Source organism: Dermacentor variabilis, chromosome 3 (genome assembly GCF_050947875.1).
Source record: "Dermacentor variabilis isolate Ectoservices chromosome 3, ASM5094787v1, whole genome shotgun sequence".
Lineage (NCBI taxonomy): Eukaryota > Metazoa > Arthropoda > Arachnida > Ixodida > Ixodidae > Dermacentor > Dermacentor variabilis.
In genome coordinates this window covers 14,538,454-14,551,967 of record NC_134570.1, presented here as the reverse complement: position 1 = coordinate 14,551,967, position 13,514 = coordinate 14,538,454, and the positions used below count along the sequence as shown (strand labels likewise).

The following is a 13,514-nucleotide window of genomic DNA, read 5'->3' as shown; positions in this document are numbered from 1 at the left end:
CAGTGTTATTTTATTAAATCTTGGTGAATGATAGTTAATTGGGACAACCTGCATATATTTATGACCTCTGCATGCAAGTGAGGATTTTTCTATCCCTAATAAATGTTGTAAATTATTAGAAGTGTTTTTTATGAGTCTTTAGCTTTGCTTACTGGAAAGAGAAGCGATACCAAGACACATATCATTCACGTGCATTTCACACGCCTTTGTTAAAAGACTGCCGAAGGGGTCACTAAAGTCTACAGGTTTTCTTCAGGGTCAAAAAAGCACGCAAAGCATCTTGCAGCGAGGTGAACATACAACAACATATTCATCCTCTACGTATAATCTATCCATACCTTTAGTAAACGGTTGTTAATTGACTGGCTCCTTTTCTTTAAAAAGCATGATAAACATTGTCCTGTGTATATATTTAAATATATTGTGTATGTGCATGGTGTTTACAGTAGAAATATAAAACAATGTTGAAGTGACAAAAAACGGATGAGGCAGCCGCCGCTGGTACTTCTAATGCGCTTGTTCTCTATGCTGTCAGGATTTGCAGAAGTAAAGCAAAGTATGAATTAAAAATACATGCACGTCCGCGCCAACAATGATGCAGTAAGCTATTAGCCACAAGAAAATTTAGTGAAAAGGTTGAGGCAAGTCAAAAGGAACCTCAAACAATGTGGGTGAGAAAACTCTGCCAGTGACTCGTTAGGTGGGGGGGGGGGGGGAGTAAGCCTCGGAATTGCAGGTGGTGGCTCCGCCCCCCCCCCCCCCCTTTCCGGAGAACTCTGGAGGGGGCTCGCGCCCCTCGGATCCCACATTGGTACAGCTCCGCGCTTCATTCCTTCTTTTTCTTGTGTACAAGTTCTACTTTCACGCTTTTTAATTATGTCCAACGAACTATCCGAAACTCAAACTTTTTTTCAAGCTGTCCTCGCTCACCTCAACGGTACCTCAGCTAAAAACTGCCCAATTATGTACTAGACAAAAAGGTTGTTTTGCACGTTACAGCAAATCGCGGGAGAAGAAAGCCACGAATTTGGCACTCAAGAGAATCGTTAGGAATGTATACCACCTGAAATTGAACATGCGCCTTGAACAGGGAACGTATGAGGCACACCCACACGTATACAGAGAATACTTGGAATTCTAAGCAATTAGCGGCATGCTGGCCTTGTGAGGAAACGTGATGTCGGACTGATCAGCGCGAAAAGAACGTCACCCATCGCTGTTGTTGCTGCGCGTGATATGTGAATAGCCAGAAACTGCTCTCCGCAGCTCTCGGGGAGAACGAGAATGCCCTGTGCGCAATTCGATCGGCGATATATCGGTGCTCCAGCAGGCGGCGCAGCATCTCTCGTTGCGATTAAGGGGCTTTACGTTGCGATTCTAAAACCCCTTAAAGTAGCGCCATTCACTTCCCTCCTCCTCCGCTCGGCGCGGCCTCGACGGTGGCGCCGCCGGTGGTGGGCCTGCCGTAGCAGACGACGGCTAACACGCTACGGGAAGAAATCCGCGGAAAAGCTTGTTCGAGCCCTGCGGAGCAGTTTTTTTCAATGCAGATGTTGCTTCGTCAGTCGGTAACTGGCCTTAAAAATGTCGTGTTGGAATTGTGGAAGAAATAGAAAAAAGGACTATTATTCAAGGCGTATTTAAGGCGTAAAGTGTGCGCACGTTGAGAGTTCGTGTTGCTGAAACACGACGCAAGCACGCGGTGTGCTCAAACACGCGCGTAATTACCAAAGTTTCAGGTTTTGACAGCGTCAAAGTATGTGTACGTGGTTTCGTAGGTTCATTTACGTACCTGCAGGATACTTTTGTTTGGCCGGCGCGTGAGAGATTCCGACTGTTTGCGGTCAGCGATGCCTGGCAACAGGGCCGCGTTTTTCATTGCGGGGTGCTTTGGTAATCGTGACGATATATTGTTTTTTTTACATGTACTGCTCGAGGAGGGCACATGTAACGGCTAACGGAGGCCTCTGAAGAGCAGGTGACATTACAATAAAGCAGGCGGCGCAGGGAGTGTTCCCATACAAGAATCGGCTGTCCGCATAGCCGATTCTTCTTCTTATTATTATTAGCCGCATAGCTGTCCGCTAGCGCTGCTTTAGAAGTTGGCGCCTCAGCGCGATTGTATTTCTTCAATATATCTTATTTACTAGCTGTAACAACGTGTCATTATTTCGTACTCCAGGGCACCAAAGCTGCAACGGGAGCACCAAAGCTAGAACCAGAGCTGGATGGGGCTCGCCGATGCCTGTGCATGCCAAGGGAGTATAAGATAGGCTATGCGGACAGCCGATTCTTGCATGGGAACACTCCCTGCGCCGCCTGCTTTATTGTAATGTCACGTGCTCTTCAGAGGCCTCCGTTAGCCGTTACATGTGCCCTCCTGGAGCAGTACATGTAAAAAAAAAACCAATATATCGTCACAATTACCAAAGCACCCCGCAATGAAAAACGCGGCCCTGTTGCCAGGCATCGCTGACCGCAGACAGTCGGAATCTCTCACGCGCCGGCCGAACAAAAGTATCCTGCAGGTACGTAAATGAACCTACGAAACCACGTACACATACTTTGACGCTGTCAAAACCTGAAACTTTGGTAATTACGCGCGTGTTTGAGCACACCGCGTGCTTGCGTCGTGTTTCAGCAACACGAACTCTCAACGTGCGCACACTTTACGCCTTAAATACGCCTTGAATAATAGTCCTTTCTACTATTTCTTCCACAATTCCAACACGACATTTTTAAGGCCAGTTACCGACTGACGAAGCAACATCTGTATTGAAAAAAACTGCTCCGCAGGGCTCGAACAAGCTTTTCCGCGGATTTCTTCCCGTAGCGTGTTAGCCGTCGTCTGCTACGGCAGGCCCACCACCGGCGGCGCCACCATCGAGGCCGCGCCGAGCGGAGGAGGAGGGAAGTGAATAGCGCCAGGGTGAGCGGGGTGGCGGAAAGATCTAAGAATGGCGCTACTTTTGAAAAAAATTGAGGGGTGTTACGTTGCGATTCAAGCACGTTTCTCCCACCGTGACTGCGTGCGGCAAGCGACACGGAAGGCCTTGGTGTCAAATGTCTCGCGGCTGCGTGTCCACCTCGAGTGGACTGCATGCCGACTGTGCCAGCGAGGAGACTCGCTGGACTCTCCATCTCGCTGGTACTGGGATTGACGTCGCACTTGACGGTTTCGACGTTTGCACTCTTATCACTGCGCAATTACGTGGAGCTTGTGTCGAACTGTGGCGTATAGATGTGCCTGTGTGATCTTGGGGGCCACGATCATACGCGCGGGGCACCGATGTATTTCGCCGAAAGTCTGCGGGCGGATATAGCTCGAAACTGCCGAGGAGACAAGCAGTGTCGCGCTGCCGATCGTCTGGGCATCACGGGGGCCAGCCGACGGCCTCCGTGTTCGCCTCGTGCTCGCGTTTGTTGTTCGGCGAACCGCTCCGCTCCAAGGCACGTAGAGAGGCGACGTCGGAGACTCTGCTGAACGCGTCGGAGTTCGACGGTGGCGATCGGCGCGCGCTTATTGGCGGCGGAGCACGAAAGCGTCGCCGAGGCTCGTTAAGCTGGAAGGTCGGCTATGCCGCGCGTGCGATATAGCCGATAAGTATAGCGATCGAAACGTGAAAGTCGCGAAGAAGAAAAAAAAAAAACACAAAACAATCTGGATCCTTGGATGCGCAGCGGTGTACGCAGCGGTGCGTACAACTCTTCAGGAATTAGGTAAATATGTCTTCGTGGAGTGTTTGTTGAACTTCAGGCGTTTTCCCAAAACCCCTGTGAATGAACAGCCACAGAAGCGTAAAGCAGACCAGAAAGTCTGTCTTGTTCTGCACAATTCGGCATTGTTCTTATTCTTTCTTGTATATGTAGAACCGAGATCGGTAAAATTTTTTTCGCCGCATACCTGTCACCAACACTCTAAAAAATAAAAATAATACAGGAATATAGTTTTGTGCGCAAATAAACAGGGACGAAGAATAGGGGCAACATAAGGACGAGCGCTCGTCCTTGTGTTGCCCCTATGGACGTCAGACTCTGGAGTTTTGCAAGACGCGTAGCGCCACCTGCCGGTGCGAAGAGGCAGTAATTGAGTAGTGCGAAGTCCGACTCCCTTGCTAAGTTGCCTATACAGCTAGCGACTGCGAAACAACGATTTAACTAGATTTTGGTCCATATGGCGAGCGTTTTGCGCATTGAACACCCAGACAGAAACCTATGAATTTCTACGCTAGTCGGACACGCCTCAGAGCTGCCATAAAGCGCTTGCTGGCTAATTCGTCAGACTGATGGCGGAAACAAGGGCAACCGCGATAGCTCCGCTCGCTACAAAGAAACACCGCAGTCCACGCTACTGTTGTGTTGTACATTGCCATGAACGTGAAGGACGGAATAACAACGTTCAGTTTTACCGATTTCCATCGCGATCGTATGAAGGGGAAAGGTGAGAGCGCTGGATACGCGCCGTTCAACCTGTTGGATAATCGGATTGCTTGCATTCCCCACAACACAGCGGCTCGCATGAGAAAGTGCGACAATTTTGTTCTTCTGTAATTGTGTTGCGTAGCCCTGACGGAGGACCGTGGTAACTAAGCGAAAACTCAAGAATCTGCAGCCGCCACTTCGTTGGCAACAGAAAAAACAACCTTGCGAACCACCCTGCTTATGTGCCATCGATATCTCCGCCTTTTAACAGACATCCGTCTCCGCCTGACTCAACAAGTGGAACAGAGAGATCTGGCAGGTCAGCTTTACCAAACATTTTGGTTCGTTTATGAATTCAAAATCCTGTTGTAGAGCATCGTTGCATCGCGAGCTCATTTCTACTTTCGGTATTTTGTATGTCCTGCGCCGATACAACAAGCACGCTTCGCAATGTGCTGAGCCTGCTCTACTGCGTTTTTCAAATGTGAGCAATAATGTTGCTGTGGGAGCACTGGATGAGTAATTGCGAAATAACGCACATGTGTAAAGAAAAAAATGTCGCATTTATTTACATTTATTTGTGCGCGCTTGTTGCTCGAAGCGTCTGCAAAAAGTTCAAATTAAGGTACTTAGCGATGCTGTAGCTCCTGCGAGAAAGAAAGATGCAGCGCGTAGGCACTGTAGGAAGCTTACTTTCGTTATGATCGCACGCTATTTGCTGCCTTGGAAAACGTTTTCTGTTTGCTGCCTAGGAAAAGGCTATGAAAGAATTTACTCTCTGTAAATAATTACGGGACAAAACATTACGATAAAATACATGAAAACATAGGAGATACTTAATAAGTCTTGTGTTCAGGACATATTCAATATGAAACAACTTGAAATGCTTAGATTTTTATGCTGATATGCCTATAGACAAACCTGATGCTCTCTGTACTTACGATTTGCAGCACGCCTAAATAACACTTGAGCCTTTATTTTATATTGTACACGTACTTCGCCCTGCTGAGCTTCCTTTCCGAAGCGTGGACGGGCGGAAGAAGCTGTCCAGGTCCTTGATCTTTAGGAAACCGCGCCTCAACACAAACGAAAGAGAAGGGTCCATTGTGGCCTATGCACCTTCGCTTGCGGACAGCTCTCCTTGCACTACTCAGTTCGCGCCAAGGCTCCGATGGGGGCGCTGGTGACGGGTTTTTCCGCAGCGCCGCCTGGGCAGAGTCTGAGGTCTATTCTTCGTCCCTGTTTGTTTGCGCACAAAAATTTTTTTAAGATGAATCTGTTCCAACTAGGCCGGCTCGCAGTTATAATACAGGAATAATATTAAAACACTTGAGTTTTCCCAACTCTTCTCCTTTTGTTGAATATATTAGTGGTCCTTAAGTTTTCAAAAGAATTGGCGAACACGATGGATAACGCAGTCTTTCTTTCTTCTTTGTAAAGCATAAAGTTACGTTCTTTGTACACGCACATTGCTTTCTCATTGATCGTGAAATTTGGGGCTGTATTTCACGACTGACGTTTACTTCCTCCCAAGCCACTAATTCATCGTTACGTAATTTCGTCAAAATATGTGGATGATTTGTTCGTGCCCCATTGCCTCCAATAATGGCAGTATGCGCCTTAGAGTGACCTCGACTAACGTCGAGTCGATGTGCTCGTCCGTGCGCCCGCAGGTTCGACCTGAACGGCGACCATGTGCTGGACTTCGAGGAGCTGAAGCGCATGATGGAGATCCTGGGCGCCCCGCAGACCCACCTGGCGCTCAAGGAGATGATCCGCCAGGTGGACGAGGACTACGACGGCACCATCAACTTCAGGGAGGTCGGTGGTCGTTTAATCTTGCCTCTCGCTGGACGGTGCCGCCATGTCGGCTGCACTTCTCATCGCGCCTGCATGCTGTCCTTCGCGCGCAGCCTCAGTGGCGTAGCAAGGAGGGCTCGCACTTGGCCGGCCGGGAAATTGGGGGAGAGGAGGTGCGTCCCCCATCCCCCGGCTACGCCCCTGACACAAGTTCCAGGGAACCCCTAAATCGACGCGCCGGCTTTGGTCAAGCGTACAAGACCAGTTGCACTGAACACTCATATTGCAATTAAAAGGACACTAAAGGCAAATACTAAGTCGGCGTGGACTGTTTAAATACCATTCCAGAAATCTCGCAACGCTTTTTTCGTGCCAAGAAAAGACTTAGCTTCCGAGAAAATTACATCTGGAGAGTCCCTATACCGTTTTCGAAATTCAAATCTCCCGACATACAACCGGGGGAGTGGTGACGACGAGACGTTCATTTGAGGGATCGCCAGCCGTTTGTGGGCAGGCGCGAGCAAGAGCGGGCGCAAGAGAGAAAAACTGGGGGCTTTTGCGCCTTGAATATATGACTGCTTAGGCACTACGGTGGAGGTTTCTTAGCGCGTGTTGTATGCGTTTGTCCCCTAGACATGCCGGCATTGCGGAGTGGGGTCGAGTTTGTTTACGCTCCGACGCCGGCTGCCCACGCGGTGAGGCAGTGGGCACGGATGCCCTATTTGGCGATCCCTGTGTCTAAGGGGCAAGGTTCTCACTGGTGTTGTATGAGTCGCGGGTCGCTTTTCTCGTCGCGACGATATATTGGATTATTTACAAGCACTGCTCCAGGAAGGCACATGTAACCGGCAAACGGAGGCCTCAGGAGAGCACCTGAGATTATTGGGGGCGAGCTCCACCGCTGGAAAAGCTGGCACCACCGTCGGCGTGACGTGGCATGAGGGATCACGTGGACATAGCGGCCACGTCGGCTGCTTTGGAAGCGTCGAAGCGAACTGAAAACGAAAGTTTTAAGTCCCATCTGCCCTGCGGTTCTGATTAAGCGGTGAGCTTTTCCCGCCTTGGGTATGGGCTTGACAGCATTTGAAAGTACTCTAATAGGTAGTGGCTGCTTTTGGAGGCGTGCCGCATGGTAGGCTACTACTCGGTGCCGCAGTGCCGCACGTACGCAACGAAGCCTGGTGTCAGCCTTATTCACACGTAGCCGCGGGACAAGAAGCTGCGTGAACCTTGTCTCACGAAACTTAGAACCGGCAAACAGCCATCGGATACAACTCGGTTATGCAGCAAACACAGACGCGAGGAAGATTTCTGATACGGCGTCGGGACTGCTAGGTTCGGTGAGTAGCAGAAAACGCGCACGGAGACTCGCCCGCTGCCCAGCTAATGTCATGACGCTTTATTAGGTCTATGAACTTGTTGATGCTAGGTTCTGGCAAGTTCACTGCAATGGAAAGGGAGCGGTAAGAAGCACATTTAAAATATGGTATGGCACATGGTCATGTTTGTGTTATGAAGTAATGTACTGGATTACGCAAAAAAAGTAGCGGGAAATTGTACGCTGAGAAGACCGACAAACATACATAGCGACGCAACTTGAGAAATGATCACATGGACATCTCCAAGAATTTAGATTAAAAAAAAAAAAAGGTTGAAACGTCGCGACGGCACATCACAGTCGCCGTAGGCGTCGAAGCCTTTATAACGAAATTATTTTTGAATAGCTCTGATAGCGTCCGGGCAACAATGCTTGCTTGTGTACTGTCAAATGCTCATAATCTGCAGTCTACAGCTCACGGCACGGTGCGAAATCGCGCTCGCAGCGAAAGCAAAACATTGTGCGCGGTCATTTATGCAGACATGCATGCGGTCGCTGCGAACCCGTGCGATCGCTGCATTGAGGTTTCATTCTGTTATGCTCCATTCGGTTATACAGACAGCCCACTATAAGAACACATTTCACATAGTTAACGCTCAGCGTATGCCTACCTTTCACACAAGAAGCCGGTTCGGGAGACTCCTCCGCAGCGACCGCGCGCAGTGGCGTTCACTGTACGTATTCGATAAAGAGATAGTGTCTGTAAACGATTCTGTGCTTTCAGTTTGTCCAAGATTATTATTCTGACGGTAAAAAACTTCGCTCGTTTTGAGAGTATTTACAAAACTCTCCAGGAGGGCTGCCGCGTGTTGTTTTTATTGAGCACCGTAAGCCAAACATACATGAGGAGCACGCCGCGTTATCCCTCATACTGCGCAAGGGAGGCGCTTCCGACAGATGGCGACTCCGTACGTCCTCGCACCCATAAAGCAGGCGGCGCAGGCCTCGGCGAGCCCCAACCCAGGGACCAGTCCGGATTCTTGCTTTGGTGTGCCCGTCGCCGCTTTGGTGTCCTGGAGGCGCCGCCAATAATGCGAAATAATGACACGTTGTTACAATTAGTAAAAAGCACGATTGAATAAGTATAATTACGTCCAGCCCCCAATTGTGACGCTAAGTTCAGCATTACCGCGACCGACGACTTCTGCAGCACCAGTCAGAACTTTGCCTCTGAAGGTACGTCGGACAGACTTTCTCGCGCCTGCGGCGCTGGTGCTGAGATGCCGGATTAAATCTTTTCTGCTTCTCACGGCGCTGTACCTTAAAGAAAAGAAAAAGAAAAAAAAGAACATTACTGACTTTTTCGAGGGAGCAGCAGGGGCCGTAGTAGAGGGGCAGCGGTCACCAAATCGGGCGTCAGTGCCCGCTGCTTCACCTATTTTACCGCGCCGGCAGCCAGCGTCCGCGCGTAAACAAACTCGACCCCACTCCGCAATGCCGGCACGACAGAGGCAAAGGCCTACAACACGCGCTAAGAAACCTCCTCCGTAGTGCCTAGGCAGAGTCATATATTCAAGGAGCAAAACCCTCCAGATTTTCTGTCTCGCGCCCGCTCTTGCTCCTGCCTATATACGCAAAATCGGCTGGCGATCCCTCGAATGAACGTCTCGTCAAAGGGTGTGGTGACGTTGCATACGCCATCGCCACCCTTTGCTGCCGTCGGTGAGTAAGACGGCACACGACAGACGGCAGTACCGAGCCAAGGCAGAGCGGTGGATTCGCCGCTGCAGCTGTTGTTTGGTCAAGGGCGTAGACCGTTCGGGCATCGTGCGACATCACATGGAAGTTGAATTCTCTATTACTTGTAGTTGTGCGAGTAATGCGACCCAGCGAAACCAGCGCAGCGCTATGCGATAACGAAACTACTGAAACGCGAAAGCGTGGGCGGCGCAGAGTCGAGCGATAACGAAACGTTTCGACCGCCCGCGTTGTTGCCAAGGCTAATCTCAATAAATTATTTTTTTTCTAAAAATGAAATATAACTGGACAAGTAGCATTTTATTTCGTCTTATGATACAATACAAGGTTGTCTTTTGCAACGAGTGGTTCAGTACTAGTGACACAATTTAACTGAGCAGTGCTTTCGTCATCGGGCAAGTACTTGAATGTCCCGGGGGGGGGGTCTCTAATCATGTACTCCATTTACCTCGATTTATCGATTATAAATGTTCTGTTCGTTGTAATATTGACCCCTTAAAGATTCTAGAGCACCAACCTATCACTTCAGCTTAACTTAATATTTGTCTTTAGTGTCCATTTAACGCGCACAAGCCTGTGTATACTGCATCCTGCTCTAGCTCTCTCTAATAATGCAGCTGTGGCAGTTGGTGACGACAAGCCACTTGTATAATACATCATCTAAGGTCTTCCGAGTTGTGTGCGGAAGCAAACCCAGCATAGTCGTATTTACCGAGAGGGGGGGGGGCAAAATATGCTATTCGCATCCCCCCGCACACACACTTATGTAAGCGGGCGCTTTTGGCTGCACGCTGGAAAATCCAGCTGAAGCTAAATTCTCTTTCTTATTAGAGTGACCCCATAAGTAATGCTTTTTCTCTTTATTTTTTTACTACGTATCCCTCGCTTGGGCAGCGAAGGTTGTCTCTTGTGCCTTCTCGGGACGCGCTGTAGCGGACGACGCGCGGGATTCGCCACACGCTCGCAGTGCGGAGGAAGCCCGGCGTTGTGACTACGGGGTTGAGGACGAGAGACGCACTCTTGGAGCAGATGAAGAGGAAACACAGAGTTTTATACAATATGCACAGATATAGCAGAAAACAGCGTACATGTAGCGGTGAGAGCGCACCGAACCTAAGGGGCTGGTGGCGACTCTCTCTTCTAACGACCGGTCGGATCTGCCTCGACCCGTCGCCGGCAAGCACGAGGCGGGGCGAGTGCTGACGTCACCCTCGTCGCACTCCTCCTTCGTCGCGGTAGAAGTCTCGATGCGACGCGCCATCGCACTCCTCAGTTCGACCCACGGAAATTGGCCGTCTGTTTCGTGGAACTTTTGATTGGGGGGAGAGCGCCCGTTGCCTCGATGATAGGCACGCAGTGTGGCACAACACTGCATGGGTAGTTTCGTCCCATACAAATTTCAGCTTGCGCTATGCTCAGTTTTTGGGGGGACCGCCTAACCGCATTTGAAAACAGAGTCAGCTTGCTATATTTAATCTGCGTGCGAGGGTAGAGGTCCGAATAAAGTGTTATAATCAGCCGCGCCCAAAGATTCGTGTGCCTTACGGGGTGGTATCATTGGATTACCAAATGCTGTTACTATTGAATCTCTGTCCAGAGATAGTCCACATAGCTTTGCCGTCTCAGTCTATTATCACCATCAAACATCTAATCAAAGCTCTTACAGGTCTAACTGTATAATTTCATTGGATAATCACGACTTATCGTAGATATGTTCGTGAAAATGACATTGGTCGAATGTGCAGAGCCATTTCAATACCAATAGAACACTGATATGAGCTCTTTTTCCTAAGGGCATTGTCACTTCTGACTCTGCCGTTTTGTTTTCATGCTGTTTCTGAATAAGAGTTACATTCGCGCTTGTTTCCTGGCAGGAGCAAAAACAGCAGATATTTTGTATTTTGAAGAAATGGGGGCCACTTTTTGGTAATAACGTCTAATGAAATTTTGAACTGTGTAGGTTGCTTATTGTTCCCTGAAAACAATTACTGAATACTCGCGCTTTTCCAATTTTTTATGCGTCGTTCACGGCATTTAGTTCTTTTCCACCTCGGCAAACTTTGTGGGACACGGTGTTTATATTTCTTCCAAGTACAAAGCAATGTTCTGAGTAACAAGCGATAAAAATTCATTCTGCGTAGGTTCATTACAGCCTTTCTAGAAAGTTACTCATATGAGCGTTCTAGGAAGTCATACTGCCGCTAATCGAAGTGTTTCTCAGACTCCTAAAACAACTGCTCGAGATACGAACTTGAAATTCCGTGAAAATAGGAAGAACTTTAAGCTCAATGCCTTGCGAAACTTTCACGTTTACCTTTCACGTTCCTGCTTTAAATGCAAGTGTTGTAGATTACTAAACCCTCGTTTTTTCATGTCTTTTCGTGCATTCTAGGAGTGGGCTATATGTCCCTCTTCCAGAAGAATACGTATGCAAGTGGTACACAGCGTTATTATTGTGTTTTACGAGCGGCGTAAAACTTAAGACTGTTGAGCTGGCATAATTACAACTACAACTGACATTTAAAAAATGCGAACATAGGGCTAACAATGCGCAAATTTTATGTACGGTGGTAAATGCGTGTTGATATAACACAGCTTTAAAAGAAACCTTAAGCAATTATTCAAAATATCATGCTGCTCTTATTATTATATTCCCAATGTCCCAAGAGGCACTGCGCGTCAGAAATTTTATACTTTGAAGGAATAGACAGCATTTTAAGTGCAATGTGTCGCGAAATTTTAACGTTTCTTGCTTATTTAGAAGCGTTACGTATAATTATTGAACCATTTTTTTTACTTATGCATGCGCGATTTATTAGGTTCGCGTGGTGTCCTTGCTGAGCTAAAGAAGGCAGCTTCTTTATGTTTGGCGACTGGAAGGACAACTTAATGGATGATGTGTAGTTAAAGTTCGAAACAGGTGGGCAACCGGGGCTTTCGCAATAAATTACGCATGCAAGTGCTGTAGAATGTTATGGGCGTGTCTAACGAGCGGGGCAGCATTGACACAGCTCCTTTGGCGGAACTGTAAACGCCTTGGTGGCGTTTGTAGTCCTAGTTATGGACCAAATTTAGGGAAAATTGGTCGCACACTATGGAAACTTTCTGTGCGAAGTTAACTACGGTTGCATCAAACACAACCTTTTAAAAAAATCTAATTGAAGTGTTATAGCGTGTGATATGGCCGCTATCAGTTATGCTTCCCAGTTTCCCGACATAGCTGTTGATTACAGCAGGTTTATATTTCGTGGAAAGGGGATGGGGGTCATGGTAAGTGCAATGTACGATAAAATTTTTACGTATGTGGTCCGGTTAGAAGCGTTGCAAATAATTACTGAGCCGTAGTTTATTTCCGTATATATTTTCATGCATCATAAGATGTTTCCAGCGTTGTCTTCGGTGAACTAAACAAGGCACTTTATTTATATTTATCGAAAATAAAGGGCGCGTTATGGGTAGCATGTAGGTAAACTTCAAAGTCAGGGGACTAATTATGATTTGCAGTAAATTACGCATGTAAGAAATCCGGAGCTGCATGAATGTGTTTTACGCACAAAGCAGAACTTATCCCGCTGACCTGGGAGAACTGTGAACTCATCCGATGCCAAATCTAGCAAAAATTGGGTGCGGGGATGGAGGGAGGACACCGTGGTAAATGTTCCGGCGAATTAACACGTGTGCTGATGAATTACTGACTTTTTAAATATCCCCAACAAGAAGTGCTCCAAACCATTACATGCGGGCAATTAAGGTTTTAAACAGAACAGTCGTTTATGGGCAACTTTCTAAAGCAGTCCATATATTTACAGCGAACTGAAACTTTTATTGCAACTGCTCGAAAGAAACACCTTCGCTGGAAGTTGGGTTGTTGGTTGTAATTCTCCAAAGTCGCACACATCTGCTGTTATTTTTTTTTTGTAGATATCGCAATTTATGTTGATTGTACTTTGTTGCGATAACCTCGACAATACTATTACCTTAACTAGCGATACGTTTGTGCAGTAGACTTGAACACCAAGCACAGTGCTTTGTTGAATTATTGAAATTGTTTGTAGCAAATCTGCATTTTCTTACGTGCGCTGTACTACTGCTACTGGGCGGGATCAAGGACGTCTGTCAGGCACTGAGTGCCTTTTCCCACTTTATTATCTTGACATTTTATATAATTTTAAGAAATAGACGTAAATTCAAATAATTTGTTAGCCTCCCATGGTTC

At 47.7% G+C, this 13,514-nt stretch overlaps 1 protein-coding gene across 2 annotated transcripts in view; it reads left to right on the top strand.

Moving 5' to 3' along the window:
- Nucleotides 1-13,514, top strand: part of Swip-1 (EF-hand domain-containing protein D2 homolog Swip-1) — a 116,481-nt gene that overhangs the window by 62,414 nt on the left and 40,553 nt on the right. For both annotated transcript variants that reach the window (XM_075684243.1, XM_075684244.1), the window contains exon 2: nt 6,096-6,243. In XM_075684243.1, the coding sequence (XP_075540358.1) occupies nt 6,096-6,243 (148 nt within the window). The remainder of the gene's footprint in view (nt 1-6,095; nt 6,244-13,514) is intronic.